We start from the raw sequence: 19,047 nt of genomic DNA, 5'->3' as shown, positions 1-19,047 counted from the left end.
TCCCTTTTTTACCACGATGCCAACCTATATATATATATTTATATATATATATAAATATATATATATAGGTTGGCATCGTGGTAAAAAAGGGACCTTTTTGTGCGTGTTTTATGTGACAGTCGGTCACTATCTTCTTTTGCTGATGAGTTTCCAAGTGGTCGGTTTAACAAAGAAGCATGTTGATCAAATAGTGAAAGAGCCAGGAGCAAAGATCTGCTTATAGCATGCAGCACTATGATATCAGGACTCTGATAACCAGTATAATTGTCCAAATAACAGACCTGTCATTTCTGCCCAGTGGTACTCGCTCACAGCGCTGTGAGTCCTAATACTGGGCTGAGATTGAATGTTACAGCCACTATTGTAAATACTTTTCTAAATATTCCTTTGTTTCGTACACGTGACTTGAATACTTTTGTCGTACGTGCCTACATGCTTTAAGTGACATGAAATGTTGAAGCGATTGTTTTGATAATGTCTGGAGCTGTGTTGGAGCTTGTTAATTTTACTCCATTTCATATTGAGGGAGGATGTTGCAGCTGAGGGGCTCAGTCACAGGTGAGAGGTGTAACGTTCATGAGTACAGCTTTGGTGGAGCAGGCAAGAAGTGCTTTATTTTTCTCACAAAGAAAGCAGGTTTTTCTTGCCTCTCATCCTGTACTGTAATTATTTTTGAATCAATGTTTTTGCAGATATTCCAGCTTTTTGTAGATAGTCTTAATGTCTCCTTGTCCTGCAGGAGAAATGTTCCATGTCTTCCTCTCAGCAGTTCACAACAATTCAAACAGAACTTGTGCAAGGAAATGATTTATTTTGACATTTTGTCCATGAAATAAAACTTACAGAAGGCTGCATTAACTGCTGCTATGTTATTTCGGCTGTTTGCATTTGATTTTAATGATACATATTTTCAGTAAACTTGACCAGTTCTATAATTTATGCTATAAAAATGTAATATTAAACTCGTCAAGTATCTTTGAATTAACTAGCTCATTCGCATGTTTCTTAATTTAAGACAAATGGCATAATACAATTGTATTATTCATCTGTATACAATAAACTACATGAATAGAAAATGAAAGGAAAAAAAAATAGAAAAAGCATAATCAAAATCCAGGAGAACTGACATGAAATAAACCAAATGGGAAAGTTTCAGACAGGCTTATTTTCATCTCAGGTACTTCATTGTATTAATGTGCTAGCTGCTCCGGATGGATCCCCATGGTGTTGTAGATCTGTTTGAGAATGAGCAGAGCGGTGTCTTCAGATTGCCTGGAAAATAACAAATGTGTTAATACACCTTCATCTGTCAGCAGGTAAAGTGGTTGAGCTGCAGATGTAAACGGGGATTCAGCCGTCATGAATTTTATATCAGGCCTATTTGAAAACCAGAGAATCTGAAAATTATACAGCGGCAGAAATGTGATTATTTACAAATGTCATTTTTTTAACAACTTAAGGTTATCTGTAGTAAAAAGTGTGTGACTAACTTAGAAGAGGTTTTCTTAAAATGTTGCAATTAAGGCTGCGACAAAACTATTATTTTCATTATTGATTTATCATTTCATCTATAAAACATCAGAAAACACTGAATAGTTCCCATCGGTTTCCCAAAGGCCAAGGTGACGTCTTCACATGTCTTTGTCAGACCAAGAGTTCAAAAGCAAGAGATAGTGGGTTAGCGTTAGTTGAGGCTAGGCTGATGGCTGAGGGTTGTGACATCACAAAGTTCCAGAAGTCCTGACGGCTGGTTTTAAGGCTCAGTTTCTGAATACAGGCTGTGTGCATTTCTCTGTGGACTGAACGCTTTGATACTTTCACAGTATTAATGTAAAACCTAGACCTGCTTTATAATATAAACATGGAAATCTACCTTTATACTATGTGGGATGTTAAAAATCTGTGCAGTGTTAAAAAGCCATAACGAAATAAAGTTCTCTTTACCAGTAGCAGAGATGACTCTGGAGGGCAAACAGGTACTCGTTGAAACTCTCGATGGGCTTCTCCTGCAGGACGTAGTCAATGCGATTCCCTCCATTCAGCATCCCGATCTTCACCTGAGGCTCCTCCTCTCTCTGTGGCTCAGGGCTCTCTGGGATCTTGTGCTCTGCAACAAATCAGAATAGATGTTACTAATCACACACAATACAGAAATAACATGGCTCAAAGGTCACAAATCAGAGAAACTCACCCTCCTCCGCTTGCTTCTCCTCTTCTTCGATTTGATTGGCCACCATGGCCAGCTGAGCCTGGAGCTGGGCAGACGAGGTGTGAGCACGAGCGAACTCATTGAGCGTCTGCCAGGCGCTCTTTAGGGAGCTGATAAATCCCTGCTTCAGGTCTGAGCCCATCCTGGAGAGACTCTCCTTCAGCTCTGAAACACAACACATCCACCACTTCATCCATCTGCATGATAAAGCTTTTCACATATGATAACATGTTATTTTTTTTATATTTTATTAAATATCTATATGCGGAGCAAAACTGACAAACGTACTTATTTTACTTAACCGATTATTAGACATCTGGTGTCTAGAAAATTAAACAACAGAGAAGAAACAAGACCAACTGTCTTCTTCTCAAAGTTAACATTTCAGTCTAAAAAAACCAAGAGAAACTTCACTTTGACATCCAGCTTATATTTTTCTGCACAACCAAGAGAGAGAAAACACTGTTCAGTCTGTTTTGCCATTTTACTGTGGTATAGCTGTTTCACTGTAAGAATAGGTTCTTTGTATTTTGCCACCACACAAATTAGGGCACCCCACCCATATGGGGCAGAGAGGACTGAACTGAGGAGACAACATGTACAAACACTCGTCAAGAACTCAGCTTAAGCTTATGACATGCTTTAATTCACTTGTAGCTGATCAAATATGTTTAAACCAGCATTATGACAACAGCGGCATCGTTATCTGAGGTGATGCAAGCAGAAATTTACCAAGATGAAGCCTCTTCCTTCCTTTGTGATGAGGGATCAAAACAGGCTTCAAGTCCAAGTCCGGAATTATCATGGGCTCGATCCTGTATGCCACTGGGTCCAACTGAAAGAAAATAATGAAACTAACAGAGGGTAGCGCAGAAAGGAACTCAGCTACACTGATCTGTATTTTCTCACACAGGATTTAACGTGTGGACAGGTGGGGTTAAGTGCTAAATGTTTATGCAGGGCTGGGTATCGTTCAAAAATTCTCAATATCGGTACTGATACCGATACCTTGACTTCAATACTGATTCTTAACGATACTTTTTTTGATACCAGTTTTATCAAATCTATTTTAACAAAAAGAAAATTACAAAACACATTACAGAACAAGTTTTACTTTAATTTTATTTTTAAGCTTGGTGTCATTCAAATGTGTTTGTGTAAATAAACAGCCAATCACAAACATTATTAGAGCTTACTCCAAGCATGCTGCATGCTGATTGGCTAACTGACCCTGGTGAGATTTTCCTCCTTAGGTATCGACATTTATTATGGAATGAGTGACGATCCTCGATAGCATCAAACCAGTTTAGTCGGTCCATAAAAGTACCAAAGTTCGATACCCAGCCAAGCCAATTTTTTTTTATAATTACAGCTGATTGTGAATGAATAAAATGCCTTTGCACAATGGAATATCTGCAGACCTGCAACCAAAAACAATAAAAATGAGCTACATGTCAAGTGGGCGAACAACATTCATGCATCTGTAGCTTAATCAGGTTGAAGGAGCTGCGTACCGGATGGTAAATATTGAAAAATCCCTTGCACGTGGGCAGCTGGTACGTCTCCTCGATCTTCTCCAGCCCTCGGACTGTCAGGAACATGCCGATTGGAGAACCCAGGGCGAAGAAATTCACTGGCTCAAAGTCCAGAGAGTGGTACACCACTGACACCTGCAGAACAAGTTATTATTAAATGTCAAGTCAAATTCAGAATCTTTAACAACTTTAACATTCCCCCTCTTTGTGTGTTAAGTTACATTTACCTGTCCAGTACCAACTTCAAAGTAATTGTAGTCGACGTGGACGGAGGAGACGGTGCTGCCCACAGGAAGCTTCTTTAGAGTGGGGTCAGGGAGAGCTTCAGCTGCCGCCGCTGGTGGTGCTGCAGCCTGACTGACCTCTTTCACTTCTGCTTTCTTCTCCTGAGCTGCCTGTGGACAAGACAAAAAGCTTGTGTTAGTCATCACCACTGGTTTGCAAGCTGCACAAAAACCCGGGAGACAAACTCACCTGCTTCATCACTCTTTCTTTGACAAACTTGGCAATCTTCTTCCTGGGACCCAGTGGGATTCCCATCTCTTTCAGGTCCTCAATTGTGCACATGAGCTAAAAGAACATGAGAAAGGGACACAATTAATCAGTCAGCCTATCCTCTAAGAATGACTGGAAGACATCGGACAACCTGGCTGTTCTTAAATTACTTTCCAATTTTTAAATGTTATCAGCTTTCAAAATAATCCTCCATGACCAAGATTCATTTTTCTTACAAACCAAGGCTTATTTTATTCTTACAAAAGATTCAATGTCAATCTTCTCCTCATCAAAGGTACTCTTGTACTCCGACAGGCCCAGATGTTCCAGCACAGCAGACAGATCCTCTAACTCCTCTCCGTCTTCTTTGGCCTCCTCTTCTACAGCCGGAGGGGTGGCGGTGTTATTAGCCTGTGTAACAGGAGCTGCCGCCTGATATGAGGAGCAGAACTGACAATGATGTAGTGCAACATTATTTTGATTTGATCCATTATGTACATTAGGATGCCAAAGATCTGAAAATGTTGATCCAATCATTACATGTGTCCCATTCAGTGGAGAGATAAATACACTGTCTCTTAATTTCAAAATCTGATTAGCAGGACAAGAGATGGCATGTTACTGTATATTTTCAATGAATTCAATTAACTGGTGTTTGACCTGTTTGGTGTCTCCATTAGAAGTGGGCATGACTGGCATGCCCAGTGCAGGAGAGCCGTTCTTCTGATTTGAAAGCAGGTCAAAGAGAATCAGGGAACCTGCGAGTCCAGAAGAGAGAAACAACACAATGCAGGTGAAAAACAGAAGAGAAAACACAGACCAGAGGTGCTGAAGCTACTGAACTGCTTTAATACCTAAACTGTGTCCAGCCACTGACATTCCTCCTCTGTAGTCTGGGTTCCTCTTCATGAACAGGGCATTTAGTCTGTTAATCTCTAGAGCAACTGTGTCCATGATGGTTTGGCAGTAAGTGGGACTGTTGTAGAAAAGCACGTCTAACAAAGTCTCATTTGTAAAGTGACGTAACCGTCCAGTACTGGGCAAGGTGATCTTCTTTATCCTCCTACAAAGAGAAATCAGTCTATATTAATGAAGTCTATTACAGGATAAGTCCGGTGATATTCTATATTTTTCTTTTTGTTAACAAATCCTATGTAAAATGAACATTAGATTTATCTTCTAACAAGTGCTGTGTGTTATTCCTCTGAGCCACAGAGCTCCACTGTTGTCAAAAACTATTTATAACACATCTTGCTGTGCTGAGTGATGTGTTCCTTCATGACCATAAACACAAACACTGTAGTTTGTTTTCACTCAATCCCATGCTGTGCCACTGCTATAAATAGCATCACTAGAGCACCAAATAAGTGTTAATCCACAGCTGAAAATAGTCCCCAACAAGTGCACTCTCTCTTGTTTGGCAAAAAAAAAACAGTGGCCAACTAGAGTAGGAAATTAGTCTTTTTAAAACAGGCAAATGCATTGTTGTGTTTTCACAGGATTTGTTAACAATAAGAAAACATAGAATAAGTGCAGTCCCTCCATAAAAACAACATTCTTTTATACAATTAATGCTTTATAATTTTCGATATCTGCACCTAATGGATCCTAATGGATGATCTGTATTGGCAAATTGATTTAATTTTGAAAAAAAAAAAAACACAGTGTGTGAAAACCTGCTTCCCCTCACCTGTCCACCCCAGTGGCGTCTCCGTGTAGAGCCGTGTGCCACTGGACAGGTAGGAACTCCACCCTGCTGATGGCGTGCTCATCCACCGATTTCTTAAAGTGACTGTGCAGCAGCTTCAGTGACACGCTGCGGAAGTCGTCCACTGAAAACACAAAGATTTTAGTTTACTTCATATGAAATGTCACTGTGGAGGTTACACCAGTACTGGCAAACATGATACATGATGTACATGATGTACATGACTGCACTCACCACACTCGACCATGCTCCTAAACCTCAGGTCACACACAGGACCGATTCCATGAACCATGAACACAAGATGATCCACTTTGGGGAGCTCGCCTGGAAAAGATGCACATGATGGGAGTGTTGAATTTGATTTTACTGACTGATCTACACAGTTGCTGCTGACACCTGGCACCTAAAATCTGAACTGTGTTAAATTATAATTGAGCTGCATAACATTTTCAACCAAACACTAAATTACATCTCACAGATGAATATGAATTAATTTTCCCTCATAAAACAGATTATGATGTCTGGCACTTCCTCTAATGTACTTTGAAATGCCTTATCTCCCTTTATAGTGTCCTAACAATCTATTTTTCTTTGGAACTATTTCAGCTTCCTGGTTGAATCTGTGGGCTTAAAGTTTATTTGCATTTACACAGGTGGACTAAAATGGTACAGTACAAGCTGAGTTAACAAGGGGAGCGTCACTACCATCAGGCACTTCATCATGGTCATCATCAATCCCTCTCTTCACCACTCTGGGCCTGGTCTGCCCGTCCTGAGTTGTGCCCCACTCATCTGGCATGGAGGAGGGCTGAAACTGCACAATCACCTACAAAGGCAAAGACAACAATCATCACCACTAATTAAATCAAACTAACAGGATTAATCATCACAGCCACCACTTAGCACCAATCAGACAGATGTTTACCTTCGGATTGTGCATGACAATGGTTTCTCCGGACGGGAACTCCAGTCTACGGTGCCACTGGTTGGTAGATACAGCTTTCTTATACTCTGTCTGTATGTAAAAACACAAGTATATACGGTTATTTTATATATATATATACATATATACATATATATACATATATATACATCACAAAAACAACGACTCACACACACACACACATACATATATATATATATATATATATATATTATATGTCTGACTGTTCTACTAACACAACATATGCTTCTGTTCAAATGTAGAAGTGAAATGAACCTCCAGCTTGTCACTAAACTCCTCAGAATAAGGGATAAAGCGACTATCAGTATCCCCTTTGAAGAACCAGCTGCAGCGCCGGACCTCTGTAGGCTCCTCCTCCCAGTACACAGCATTCCGCATGCGGTCATAGAGCTGCACGTCGTAACGCCCTCCGTCCGTTCGCACGATCACATTTTCTGGGTCTGGCTGAACTGGAAGAACAGAAAGGCCACAACAGCTTCAAAACAGGTCACAGTTTCACTGAGTTGTGAGAGTACCAGCACTGCCAAGGTTAGAGGTTCTAAAAACATCATACCTGAGTTGTACGTCTCCTCTAGCTGAAGGGAGTCGATGATACTGAAAGGAAGCCAGATGCTCTTTGACTCCACTTGCTTGCAGTAGAACCAATGAGGTTGAACAGGTTCGTAGACATTATAGTTGTATGGCATCATGGGGCCAGCGGGAACTATCGCTCCAGCAGTGGCGGCTGTAGGTGGAGGCGCTTGAATCTGTGTGGGAGGAGGCTGAAGAGAGAAGAAGAAAAAATCTATCTATCTATCTATCTTAATCAAGTATCTGATAAACACAATCCAATAGAGTCACTGATAAGCTTATGTTTACCTTTGTGAATGCGGGTCCTGACAGTGGGAATGTCTGTGGTGGAGAGCTGAGAGAGTAGGGATTCTGCTGAGGTGTGTGCGTTGGCGGCAGGATCTCTGGAGCTGGAATATAAGGACTGGCTCTACTGCTGGTGGGGGTGTGTCGGTACGGGTTATGACTCTGTGGCTGCATCTGTGGAGGCGGTGGGGTCATTGTTGTGGGGGGAGGAGTGTGACGTCCCATAGGGCTCTGGTAAACTGCACTGCCAAACGCTGGAGGAGCAGGGTTCATCTGTGAGCCTGCAGGCGGTGGTGGAGCCATGCTGACACTGCTGGGAACAGAAACCGGGCCTAAAGTTGTTGGAGCTGCTGACAGGGCCGGAGGTGGGCATGGTGACTGGCCAATGGATGCAAACGGATCACTGCTGGTTACAGGGCTGGCGAAGTAGTTGAATGTAGAGGGGGGTGGTCCATTCCCAGAGGTCTGACCTAGAAAGCTGTCTTCTTCTCCCACATCAGTGGAATCATCTAATGGACATCAAAACAAAGTAAAACTGCGACATTTGAACAGTGCAGCACATACAAATACAAAACACTTGGCGCACTTAAACACAGCACGGATAGGAGAACTGTAGATATAACAGTAATGCTGGAGCTAATATTTCTTCAAAATCATTTAAAGTGTAGAAAACAGAGAAACAAGCCCATCACACCTCCCAGAGCCCAACACGACACCTTCAAAAGTCTAAAATAGGACTTTAAATGGACAGTCAACTCAGGGAAAGGATGTAGCCGAGAAATGTTTTGATAATAATATGACTCTCCTAAATAACTGTACATCCTCTTCATGTAATAACACATCAGACAGGGGCAGTGTGACCAAAACATACCGCTGTCAGTTAGAAAACCCAGCCTGACAAACGGCTGACAGCTCAGACACACTGTTTCTTTCTGTTTCTCTTTCTTTTACACTGAATAACAGCTGACAGCAGCACAGAAACCTCGGTTAGCTAGCTGGCTAGCTAGCTTAGCCTGCTAAGGACACAGCTAATGTTTAGACATTTCCCCTGTCGGTGTTTCTTCTCACCTCCTGACAGCACCGCCGGACCAGTGGCCTGACTCACTGGCATGAAGGGCAAATTGAAGTTAAACTCGGGAGCGGCGCTAAACAGCAAGTTAGCACCGGTGTTGGGAACATTATTATTTTTTCTATCTGCCATTTTCCCCTAGAATTACACGTAGCCACTACCGGAGCAGGCAGGCAGTACACGCTCGGTTCTGCAAACAGCTTTTTTTGCCCCGCCCACACAGATTTTACTGATCTCTAAAGCGTAGTTAGTGGTGTAACGAAAGGCAAAACAGTATGGCACATTGTTTACAGATCTGCTAAAATCACGCAGGTAATTTGACCGCAGTTCGTTGGTGGTGAGAAAATAAATAGTATCTCTCACTACTGCCATCTAAAGGCCAGAGACTACTTACTCGGTGACATTTTATCGTTTTAAATGAGCTAAAATAAGAAAACGATATTTTTTTAAATGAAGAGTAATGCTACGGATTAAATTATTTTCTGCTCAAGAAAACCACCAACTTCAAATCAAAATTTAAACACCCAGCCGATTGAAAAAGAGTAAGTAATGTGGCCAGTGTGATATTTCCGTGCTCCGGTCGGTCACGCTATACAAAACAAACGAACTGCACTCTTCCACCGGTGACGCAAATTTCCCGCCCTCACTTCTGCAATCCTGTGTGTGTGTGTGGAAAGTCAACAAACAAGTGTTTTCACAGAGATTTTACTCTAATATATTTTATATTCTTCAGACGTCTGTCACTGGCTAATGATGCCTTCCACACACGACTGGATTAACAACCCTCTGGGTGTTGTTGAAGGGATGTTTGGTAAGAGACAGACCGGAACTTCACTCCTTGACAGCTAACGTTAACGCGTGAACCTAGCTTGTTAGCTACATGGCTACGTACCATGCTAATTACAAGGCTTATTATGTGTATGCTTCTCAAATAACTTAATAAAGTTTCTGCGGTTTGTAATCGTCAACGCTGCTGTATTGCTGCCTTTGTACACATCCGTTGTAGTTACATGAAAAAAGAGCTGTGTGTGTAGTTTGATGACCTGTGTGAAAATCTACAGCATGGGGCATTCATGGATCCTTCATTTTAAAGTCTTTCAAAATTCACTTCTATGACTGCACCGACTTGGCTCGAATATAGATATCTGAAGCGTTAATGTCCGAAACACAGCTTTAGAGTGTGTGAAACTTTGTGCTATATTTATTTATTTATTCACAACATATGAATGATTTTCAATGCAGCTCCTTTTATCCACCAGTAAAAAGAACTGGTACCTGACATTTGTTAAAAAAAAAAAAAAAATAAAAAAAAACCTCCATCCTTAAACACAAGGAGTCATTTTTTGAAGTACTTGGGATTTCATCGATATGAAGTATTTTGTCCCATAGAAATAAAGTGGCGAGTATTAATGTGTATTTTATGAGTCACATCAGCAACTCTTGAAGTAATAATGTTTTTATCATTACAGGTTAAGAAATATATAATAATGAAACATAATAAATAATACATAATGAATTATTTTTCTGCTCTGTTTTTTTTCTATACACAGGAAAAGCTAATCTAATATTTTTTTCTGAGTATTCTCAAAGTTATTATGATCAATCCATGTTCTTTCCTACTCTACAAGACAAATAATATCATGCTCTTGTTGATGTTTTAGCTGCTTCCCAGAACAATCCAAACTCTGGATGGGAGGCCAAAGCAGTTGAATACTTCAAAGATCGGCTGAAAGAGAAGGATGCCCATACCTCGGTAATGCAGCTCTGGGGATCCTTTCGGTTTTTTAAATTACACAGAGATGCAAAAGATGCCTGGAAACGTCAATGTCACAGCCTGTTTAACTTGTAAATGACCACCACTTTTGTTTTGGTGCAGGTCCCATCTTTGAACGACGTGCCTCTGCACTACCTGAAGCCCAACAGCCTGGTGAAGTTTCGTTGTTTAATCCAAGACATGTACGATCCGGAGTTCTTCATGGGAGTGTATGAGACTGTTGATCCAACTACAAACGCTAAAGTAAGTCCGTCCTCTCCTGTGCAGCTCTTTGCATAAGTACAGCCGTCCAATGTGTCCAGGACATGTTGTTTGCATTTGATAATGTGTTAGATGTCATCATGTTATCATCATCTTATTTTACTGTCTGACTGCCCACAGGTGCTGCGATGTGGGAAGTACAAAGACGTGACAGAATGTGGGGTATGTGCGCTTCTGTTCAGTCATTCATGGCATCCGTAAATGCCTCAGTTGAGCTTCAGCTTTGTCATTAACAATATTGACCCATGCGTTTACCCCCAGGTGGATTTTAACTCCAGAAACACTGTGACTGCAGAGAGACAGACTTTCTACTGTGTGCCAATCCCTGGAGAAAACCCCTGGGTGAAAGACATATCCTCATCATGGTGGAAGTACTCCCCAAACAGGAGGCAATTAAATGAGCATTGCATCATCTGATTATTGGGAGTATTTTTTAATACTGCCCCCACCCCCCCCCACCCCTCCACCTCCCGTAGTTTTCCTTAATTCTGTCGCACAGCTATGCCGGCTCCAGCCAAACAAGAGTGCTTCCCTCCACCTCGTACGTGCCGAGCAGACAGAAACGAAGCTACGAGGAAGACGACGACATGGACGACATGGACACACAGCCGCAGAAACAGAGGGATCCTCATACGGGTATGTGACGCTTGCAAAGTGGAGATATGTAAATGTGTAGCTAAATGCAAAACAGAGGCTTTGTCCATTCAGTGTTTAACTACTTATCAAAGTGTTTTAAGAGATGTGTCTTTTATTTTGCCTTGTTTCCATGAAGATATTTTGCATGCATGTAAATTCATCCTGCCAGGTGAAGGGTGGTGTAGGTGGAGGTGGTCCTTTCCTGCAGATCCTGATCCTGGATCAATGAATTTTTTTTTTAGTGCACCTGTACTGGAGTGTGATTGCCAAAGCTCCCTAAAACATCAGCTGTAAAAGTCAAATTTACTGATAGTTAGAATAAAAAAACAGTTTCCAGACTTTTTAAAGGACTCCACACCACAAGGTCCATTTAGTAGCTACTGTGAAGCTTTCTCATTATGTCTCATAATCTTCATCAACAAGTGGAGTTTGTCCAGTTGTTACTGATGTTCAGTTTTTTCTGAGCGCTTAAAAACTTCCTTCAGTTCAGAGTAACTGTTGTGCAGCTTTTGATCATATTGCATGATCGTCATGATACATGTGATCAAAAGTCCCAAAGGTTTAAGGTCAAGACTTTAAAGCTTAATTTTTGTGCCACAACACTCACATAGACAAACTACAGTTCATTTCCTATCTGTTCTGTTGTGGCTCAGACAACACTCCTTCAATTAATTGAACGTCTTAGATGCATTGTTAGATCTTAGAGATCTTCCGAGGCTGGATTGTTGCTGTAAATGCAGACTGTTCCTCCTCTCACCGCAGGTCCTCATTGTCCTGCAGAACAGCACGGGAACGGCGACTGTAAGCGGCAGGAGACAGAAGCTCCGTCCAGCCAGGTGGCGTCCGCCTCTCATCTCGACCTCAACTTCCCCCTGCCAGGAGAGAAGGGTCCCTCCTGCTTAGTTAAGGTGTGTTAGGGTTTCTAACAGGAACTGTAACCTGGCCTCTTGACACAGTTGTTGGTGGATGACCTATCTCTAGTCAAACATCTGTTCTAAGAGGTGACTTCAGAGATGATGCCACTGTTATCTACAGACCTGAGTGCAAAACAGAAGCTGACATGTGTGTGTTGTTGGCAGGTGTACAAGGACTGGGACAACTTCAAACTGAACGACACACTAGAGGTCTTCGGGATCCTGTCTGTCAGCCCTGCTCTCAGTGCTCTGGCCGACGAGAAGTAAGACGCATTCCTGCAGTTAAATTTCCCTCCGGTGGTGATCTGCCTGCTCATTCTTGGCCTGTCCACACAGAGACGCCTCCTCCTCCCTCCTGGACCCCACAGAGTGCATGGAGACAGCGGCGGAGCAGAGAGTGCACAGCCCGCCTGCCTCGCTCGTCCCTCGTCTCCACATGCTCTACGCCAAGCCGCTGCCCCACAACAACCCCCTGCTGCCCTCCATCACCTTGGAGGACAACAGTGCCTGTAAGTACAAGTAATGAAACACAAATACTGCCTGATAACCAGGTTTATCTTTTTTTTTTTTTCTCTCGTGTGTGTGTGTGTGACGAGTAATAATAATAATAATAATAATAATAAGCCTTATTTACACAGCACCTTTCAAAACCTGGTTACAAAGTGCTTTAAAAGACAAGATGAAATATAGGGCAAACAATAAAAAATGAATGATAAAAAGCAGTTTAAAGGTTTTACAATATTGGGGAGAGAGAAAAGTGACAATGAGGTTCGGTGAAAATGAAATAAAACAGTCTAAAAAAAATTAAATTAATCGATAAGAAACAGGATGAAGACTTAACATAGTAATAGATTTAAAACATTAGTAGATCCCTGTACTGGAAATGCCGGTAATCATGAATATTTCTCGATTTTGAATAGAAGTGCTGTTTCCATGTCCAGACCCTGACTGATCAGACTGTCAGGAGAGACTGAGCATACCGCCAATCAACTTACGTTATTACATTACTGCAGCAAGAGCACAGATGCAAATGAGCCCAGCTGCAGCCCATCTGATTTGCATAAACTGTCAGGCTGTTTTGACACATGGTGCACATGTCTGGAAGGCAAGAGAGCACAGAAGCATCTTCTACTTCTAAAACTTGTACACTGGTTGTATAATACTGGTGGAAGACAAGACACTTGAGGAACTGCAAGTGCAAGCGTGTATTCCTTTTATAAACACGATATGACGCCTAAAAACGAAATCCTTAGAAAATATCCCCCCCTAGTGTCTGAGCTCACACACAATGCCTAATATGACTCCAGCAGCACAGCTAGGAAAGGTGGAAAATAGCAAAACTCATTCTGAATCGATACATAGAGCTGAAGTAGCCACGCCTGTCGCGTCGGGTACTAACAGTGGCGGACATCCCATCTGGCGGCCTGAGCGTCAGTTAGACCAGCGGTAATATAACAGGCAGGAATGAGTTGACAGACCTCGTGCATCACCTCACCTGTGTGTGACGTTACCCGACAGCCCTGTCTTTCTACACTGAGTTTGCCTTTGGTAATGATCATCAATAATCATAAACATCAAGGAGAATAATTATCCATTGTTGACGAGCGGGCGGAAGAGTGATGACTTGTGACTAGAAAGCAGTCACATGATTTTTACCCTCGATGAGAGGGAGAACTGGAAGACTACTGCCCTTCACATAATGTTTTATTAACTGCTATGACTAAAGAGTAGGACATGTAGCCGCCTGTAATAACATGCAATTGCTAAAATGATTAATTATTAAATTATTCACTATTTGTTGCTTGGTCACAGACTTTAGTTTTTTGTCGTCTGGATAACTTTTCTCCCGGATGATCATTAGTCTGGCACCAATTACATCCACAGACATGGTTAGCCTACAACATTAGCGGTCTGATGGCTTGCATGAGGGTGGCCTGGGATGGAGTTGAATTCCCAGCCTGAATTATTGTTTGCGTCTGCCCCTCGTCACTGACTGGCAGCCACTGACAAAACCAATTGTCTTGTTGTGCTTGTTTTTTTCCATACTGTGATGCACATGCTGTTATTATTCGTGCACAGTTAGAGTTCAGCTCTTCATGCAGGGACATTTGGTACAGAAACGACGTGTCGGTTAATTGACTAGTCTGTCAAGAGAAGATTAGCCATCAGTTATTTTGATAATTAATAATTTATCATTAACATTACCTGATCCCAGCTTCTTTTCTCTTCTGTTTTATATCAGTTTAACACCAAAGGATCATCTTAGTCTGTTGGTTACGCGCACAATAAGCAATAGAAGGTGACACCTTCGACTCTGATTAATGGATTAGTTGAAGTAAATCAGTAAATGAAAGTAATTGTTGTTGCAGTTTCAGCCTTAATCACATTTATCTTTTTGTCTTGTGCCTGTGCTCTGATTATCTCTGTGTGCCGCACTGCTTTAAACCAAGAGGCAACATAAACCTTAGTTACAGTCACATTATCACGTCGCCCTCCAGCTGTGTGGGAGCAGAGAAAAGGAGCCATTATGTTGAAGTAGATTTGTCTTGTAAAGCTTCCCCAGAGGAGGAAGAATGAAGCAAATGTTCACTGTGCAGGCCTGAGGTCGCCGTAGAGGGATTTCTTTTAACTCTTCGTCCTTCCTCCTCAGTTCTGTCTTCGACCCTGAGCGAGATGGCCTCTGTCAGGGCAGAGCTGCTCACGTACTTCACTCATGTCCTTCTGGGAGACGCTCTGGCTGCCGAGTACCTCATTCTGCATCTCATTTCTAACGTGTACGTGTCAAATACAATTCCAGTCGGTAACGTTCAACAGCAACCTTCCTGTCTTTGTGTCGTGGGTTCCCCTCAAAGCCAAAGAAGCTTTTTGACTCTACGATGTGTTTTGGTTTTCTTGTAGGTACTCTAGGCGAGATGTTCTCCCTCTGGGTAAATTCACCCTGAACCTGAGCGGCTGTCCTACAGTCGCCTCGTACACTGAGCGCCTCTACCAGATCCTCCAGCAGCTCGTTCCCTCTGTCAGTGAACTTTGTCACTCCGAGCCAATAATGCTACAGTTCGTTGCTTGTTTTTGGTTCAAATGAAATGACATTGAAAGGGTTTTTCTTTCCCCCACATTGCAGTCGTACTACCTGGGCATGAGCCTCCAGAACATGAACCAGATGCGTCTGGTGCCTAAGAAGGACTATGTGGCCAACCGGCTAGTGAGCGGAGCGCTGCAGCTGGCCAGAAACACCTCCCTCTTCCTGGATGAAACCAAGCTGGAGCAGGGTCAGCTGGACACAACAGGTGAGGCCTCTAGAAACCAGTAGAGGGCGACACTGAGGGGACAAACTCTGTTACCATGGCTTGATAGAGTCAACACTCACCAGGTTGTATCTTCTGCTGTCTGTCTGTGCGTTTGTGTTTGATGCTGTAGGTGTGCGTAACGTCACGGCCCTGGGGAACCTGATCTCGTGGCAGAAGGTTGATTATGACTTTAACTACCACCAGATGGAATTCCCCTGCAATATTAACGTGCTCATCGCGTCAGAGGGCCGCTCGCTGCTGCCGGTGAGGACAAAGAGGGATGAGGCGTGAAACCGCAGGGCAGAAAGCTCCCCCCACCCCACCCCACCCCACCCAGTACCGTTCCCCCACCCCTCCAAAAAAAAAAACCCCAAAAAAATAATAAACCTACCCCGCCCTCTTCGGCATGGCCGGGGTGGGGTTAGGTTTCCTCCAGCCTCTCATGAGACCAAGCCGTGTCAAACGCTGGAGGTTGTTTCCAGCCGGCGTCACGCTGTCCTCTCAGCTGCCATTGGCCAGCCGCAGCTACCCCTCCAGCCAGAGGCTTTAGCCCCGGGTCTCACTCTGTTGCGATCAGCCCGAGGAATGCGCTGTGTGCTATTCCTGTGTGTTGGTCTAATGGGTTGCCATGGCGTCAGCTGTGTGCCACAGGAACAATCCTGGGAGAGGCGTCAGGCCCGGCCATCTATTAGTCCAGCAGTGAAGGGCAGCGCGCTGTAAACAACTCCCGGGGTTGATTAGAAGTCACGAGCTGCACGGCTGTGTTTACATCGAACAGCTATTGGCTGATGAGCAGCTGGAGGGTCCAGCTGATCAGATGCTTCTCGGTCAGCTCAACGAGGCTTTGCTCCTGTCTGGCGTGCTCTGAAGTTTTGAGAATACGCCAAACGAGGCGTGCACACGTCAGAAAGGGCTTACTTCTGCATAGCAACACCTGTGGGGGGGGGGGGACAAAACAACACCAGATACACATGCAACTCCTCTATGTTCAAAGTTCTGCTGTGGCACAATGTCAATATCTGTGTTCCTCTGGATCTCCACAGTCAGACTGTCAGATACACCTCCAGTCTCAGGTTGCCGTGCCCCAAATGGAGGAGTATATGAGCAGCATCCACATGCACCCGCAGGCCTCATCACAGCTGAACAAGCTCCGGATCTACCTGAGCGTGGCTCGGCTGCTGGACTACAGCATCTCTGACGAGTTGACCAAGGTGAGACATTTCACACAGACTGAATTTATCATCTGTTTTCTTATTTTGTATTCCCTTTAGATTAGTTGTGCCCTGTATGTACTGTAAGTCTGTATGCGTTAGAGTGTCCTTTAACTGCTTGTCCTTTTCTGGTGTCCTCAGTCGGTGGAGGATGACTTTGTAGACATGAGGAAGGATGACCCCCAGAGCATATCTGCTGAGGACCTCCACAGGATGCTGGTTGTGGCGAGGTGGGCTGTGATTTAAGTTTATATAATCTCCTTGACTTGGCATTTCTTTCCTTATTATCCAGTGAGAACAATAACAGCCTGTAAATTATTCCGTAAAAGGCAAAGTGTTAAATAACCACAGCAGTAATTAATTATGACAACAATGGAAATGCCAGATATGACATAAGCAGGGTGACAGTAACTTCATGGGTCAATGCAACCAAATAAGAAGAGAAACATGCTGCATGCCTGAACGACTTGCCTCAGCCAGGAAGCTGAGATGTACTCGCAGCATTTGCAGCGTCTAGAATTTATTCAGGCTGAGATATGTGTGAGTGGGATGTGGCTGACTGTCACTCTGTCCGCAGGTTGTTGTCTCTGAGCCTGGGACAGACCTCTCTGTCCAGAGACAGCTGGCTCAGAGCCAAACACATTGAGGAGCTTCGGAGGAGCCGGATGGAGCAGCACAAGTGCGTCAACGGCAACGAGCCATGATCACGCAGACGAAATGAGACTGCTTTTGCTTTTCTTTTTGATACCGAAAAAATTTAAAAAAAAAAGTTTGTAATAAAGATGTTTTTCATATGCCATATAGTTCATGTTGTGTTCACTGAGTTGATAAGATTTGGATATATTTTGACTTACAGGATTGATTGTAGGTTGTATATACAGTAACATCTGAGTGTGTATCATTGTTGCCTTAAACCCACAGTCTGCTGTGGGGTTCATGCCAGCGGTTCATCAGTGTTGCTGCAGACCAAAATTTCTGTTTACCAAAAATCTTATTTTTTACTTCACGTGCGTAAATAAAGTAATGAGGTCTGGAGAATAATTTCCCATTGTGCAGTTTTTTCTCTTTTCATCTATAAAGAGCAAACTGTTGGACGTGCTGGCACAGACACTTCCTGGTAATTGATCTGACAATAAATGCAACACTCATTCACTCATGTACTTTTTATTCCAATGTAATATCTTCCTAAACAAAGAGTGTACAGTGCACTTTATCAAGTAACACACCCAAAAAAGATAAGAATAAATAGGATATTTTAATATACAATACAATCTCAGTACACTGTGGAAAACAATGACAATAGCCAGTTGGTAAAGGAGAAAGACATGACCACAGACATTCAGATGAAATGGTGCTAATGCTAGAAAATGTGCTTAAACAGTGCAAATCAAATGCTTTTAGACCTCTGGTCACATGATCATTTGTCATGGCCCTGGGTCCTGACTGGAGGGGAAGACAACCACAGCGAACAAATGAAGAGTTGGTTGCAAAAGCACTTGGTGTAAAAACAAAAATCTATGGATTTAACTCTGCCAGCTTTTGCATATAAAAACCAGACACCAGCACTCTAGCATTGTGGTCTCTATATCAGGAATGTTGAGGATTACTGTTCCTTTTAGCTTCATACAGCCAGTTTAGGACAGAATAAGTTTCTGCTTTGCTTGAGAACTGCTCCAGTGTTTGCAATCCTGAAGGAAGTTTAAAAAAAAAAAAAAAAAAAAAAAAAAAAAACACCTTATACCCTCTGCATTAAAACTTTGCATTACAGCCATTATCTTCAAGCTTTGGCAGCACCACACACTATCAGCAGGTTCAATAAACTACCCACAGAGCAGCCAAGGCTACAGTCTCACTTAACACAATTATAGTCAGATAAAATATACAAGTATCCCACATCTTATCTGCTGGTGAGCAAGCTGAATGCAGAAAACAGGCGAATGTAACACAAAATATGAAACGTGACCATTTATCTTGGGATACTTCAGCTAGAAGCAAAACAGATCATTATTATTATTATTTATGAGAAACAGACACCAATATGCACAACAGTGGGATGAGGTGGCCTTGGTTTATTATCATTTCATCCGGAGGACTATAACAACGTCCTGTAGAAGTTTAACGGTAAACTA

General features: G+C 42.7%; 2 protein-coding genes across 2 annotated transcripts; one reads left to right on the top strand and one right to left on the bottom strand.

Moving 5' to 3' along the window:
* Positions 1-60: 60 nt before the first annotated feature.
* sec23ip (SEC23 interacting protein) lies at positions 61-9,151 on the bottom strand. The gene is made up of 18 exons (XM_022743736.1): positions 8,835-9,151; positions 7,770-8,275; positions 7,465-7,672; positions 7,167-7,360; positions 6,873-6,962; positions 6,653-6,773; positions 6,182-6,271; positions 5,930-6,071; positions 5,094-5,302; positions 4,900-4,997; positions 4,501-4,671; positions 4,219-4,314; positions 3,972-4,139; positions 3,724-3,879; positions 2,942-3,044; positions 2,192-2,374; positions 1,945-2,107; positions 61-1,272 (listed from the first exon to the last, which is right to left on the bottom strand). Exons 1-18 carry the CDS (start codon positions 8,965-8,967, stop codon positions 1,191-1,193), a joined length of 2,913 nt encoding a protein of 970 aa, XP_022599457.1. The 5' UTR covers positions 8,968-9,151; the 3' UTR covers positions 61-1,190.
* A 322-nt stretch (positions 9,152-9,473) lies between these two features.
* mcmbp (minichromosome maintenance complex binding protein) lies at positions 9,474-18,070 on the top strand. Its single transcript, XM_022743737.1, has 16 exons — positions 9,474-9,646; positions 10,497-10,588; positions 10,712-10,852; positions 10,991-11,032; positions 11,132-11,221; positions 11,368-11,506; positions 12,269-12,414; positions 12,586-12,683; positions 12,757-12,929; positions 15,071-15,194; positions 15,319-15,436; positions 15,542-15,707; positions 15,838-15,971; positions 16,751-16,918; positions 17,060-17,148; positions 17,496-18,070. Exons 1-16 carry the CDS (start codon positions 9,586-9,588, stop codon positions 17,620-17,622), a joined length of 1,908 nt encoding a protein of 635 aa, XP_022599458.1. The 5' UTR covers positions 9,474-9,585; the 3' UTR covers positions 17,623-18,070.
* The last annotated feature ends 977 nt before the right edge of the window (positions 18,071-19,047 follow it).

Source organism: Seriola dumerili, unplaced genomic scaffold (assembly GCF_002260705.1).
Source record: "Seriola dumerili isolate Sdu_G_001 unplaced genomic scaffold, Sdu_1.0 BDQW01000073.1, whole genome shotgun sequence".
In the NCBI taxonomy this organism is placed as follows: domain Eukaryota; kingdom Metazoa; phylum Chordata; class Actinopteri; order Carangiformes; family Carangidae; genus Seriola; species Seriola dumerili.
This window is presented reverse-complemented; position numbering and strand designations above follow the sequence as displayed.

What these genes read in the sequence shown, in the direction of transcription:
- sec23ip (XM_022743736.1), bottom strand. Translation starts at nt 8,967, where the DNA reads ATGGCAGATAGAAAAAATAATAATGTTCCCAACACCGGTGCTAACTTG. An exon ending in GACGCCACTGGGGTGGACAG is followed by an intron (nt 5,303 to 5,929) that starts GTGAGGGGAAGC and finishes TTCTCTTTGTAG; the next exon opens with GAGGATAAAGAAGATCACCT. An exon ending in TTTTCAATATTTACCATCCG is followed by an intron (nt 3,045 to 3,723) that starts GTACGCAGCTCC and finishes ATTTTCTTTCAG; the next exon opens with TTGGACCCAGTGGCATACAG.
- mcmbp (XM_022743737.1), top strand. Translation starts at nt 9,586, where the DNA reads ATGATGCCTTCCACACACGACTGGATTAACAACCCTCTGGGTGTTGTT. An exon ending in CTTGGAGGACAACAGTGCCT is followed by an intron (nt 12,930 to 15,070) that starts GTAAGTACAAGT and finishes CTTCCTCCTCAG; the next exon opens with TTCTGTCTTCGACCCTGAGC. An exon ending in GGGTCAGCTGGACACAACAG is followed by an intron (nt 15,708 to 15,837) that starts GTGAGGCCTCTA and finishes TTGATGCTGTAG; the next exon opens with GTGTGCGTAACGTCACGGCC.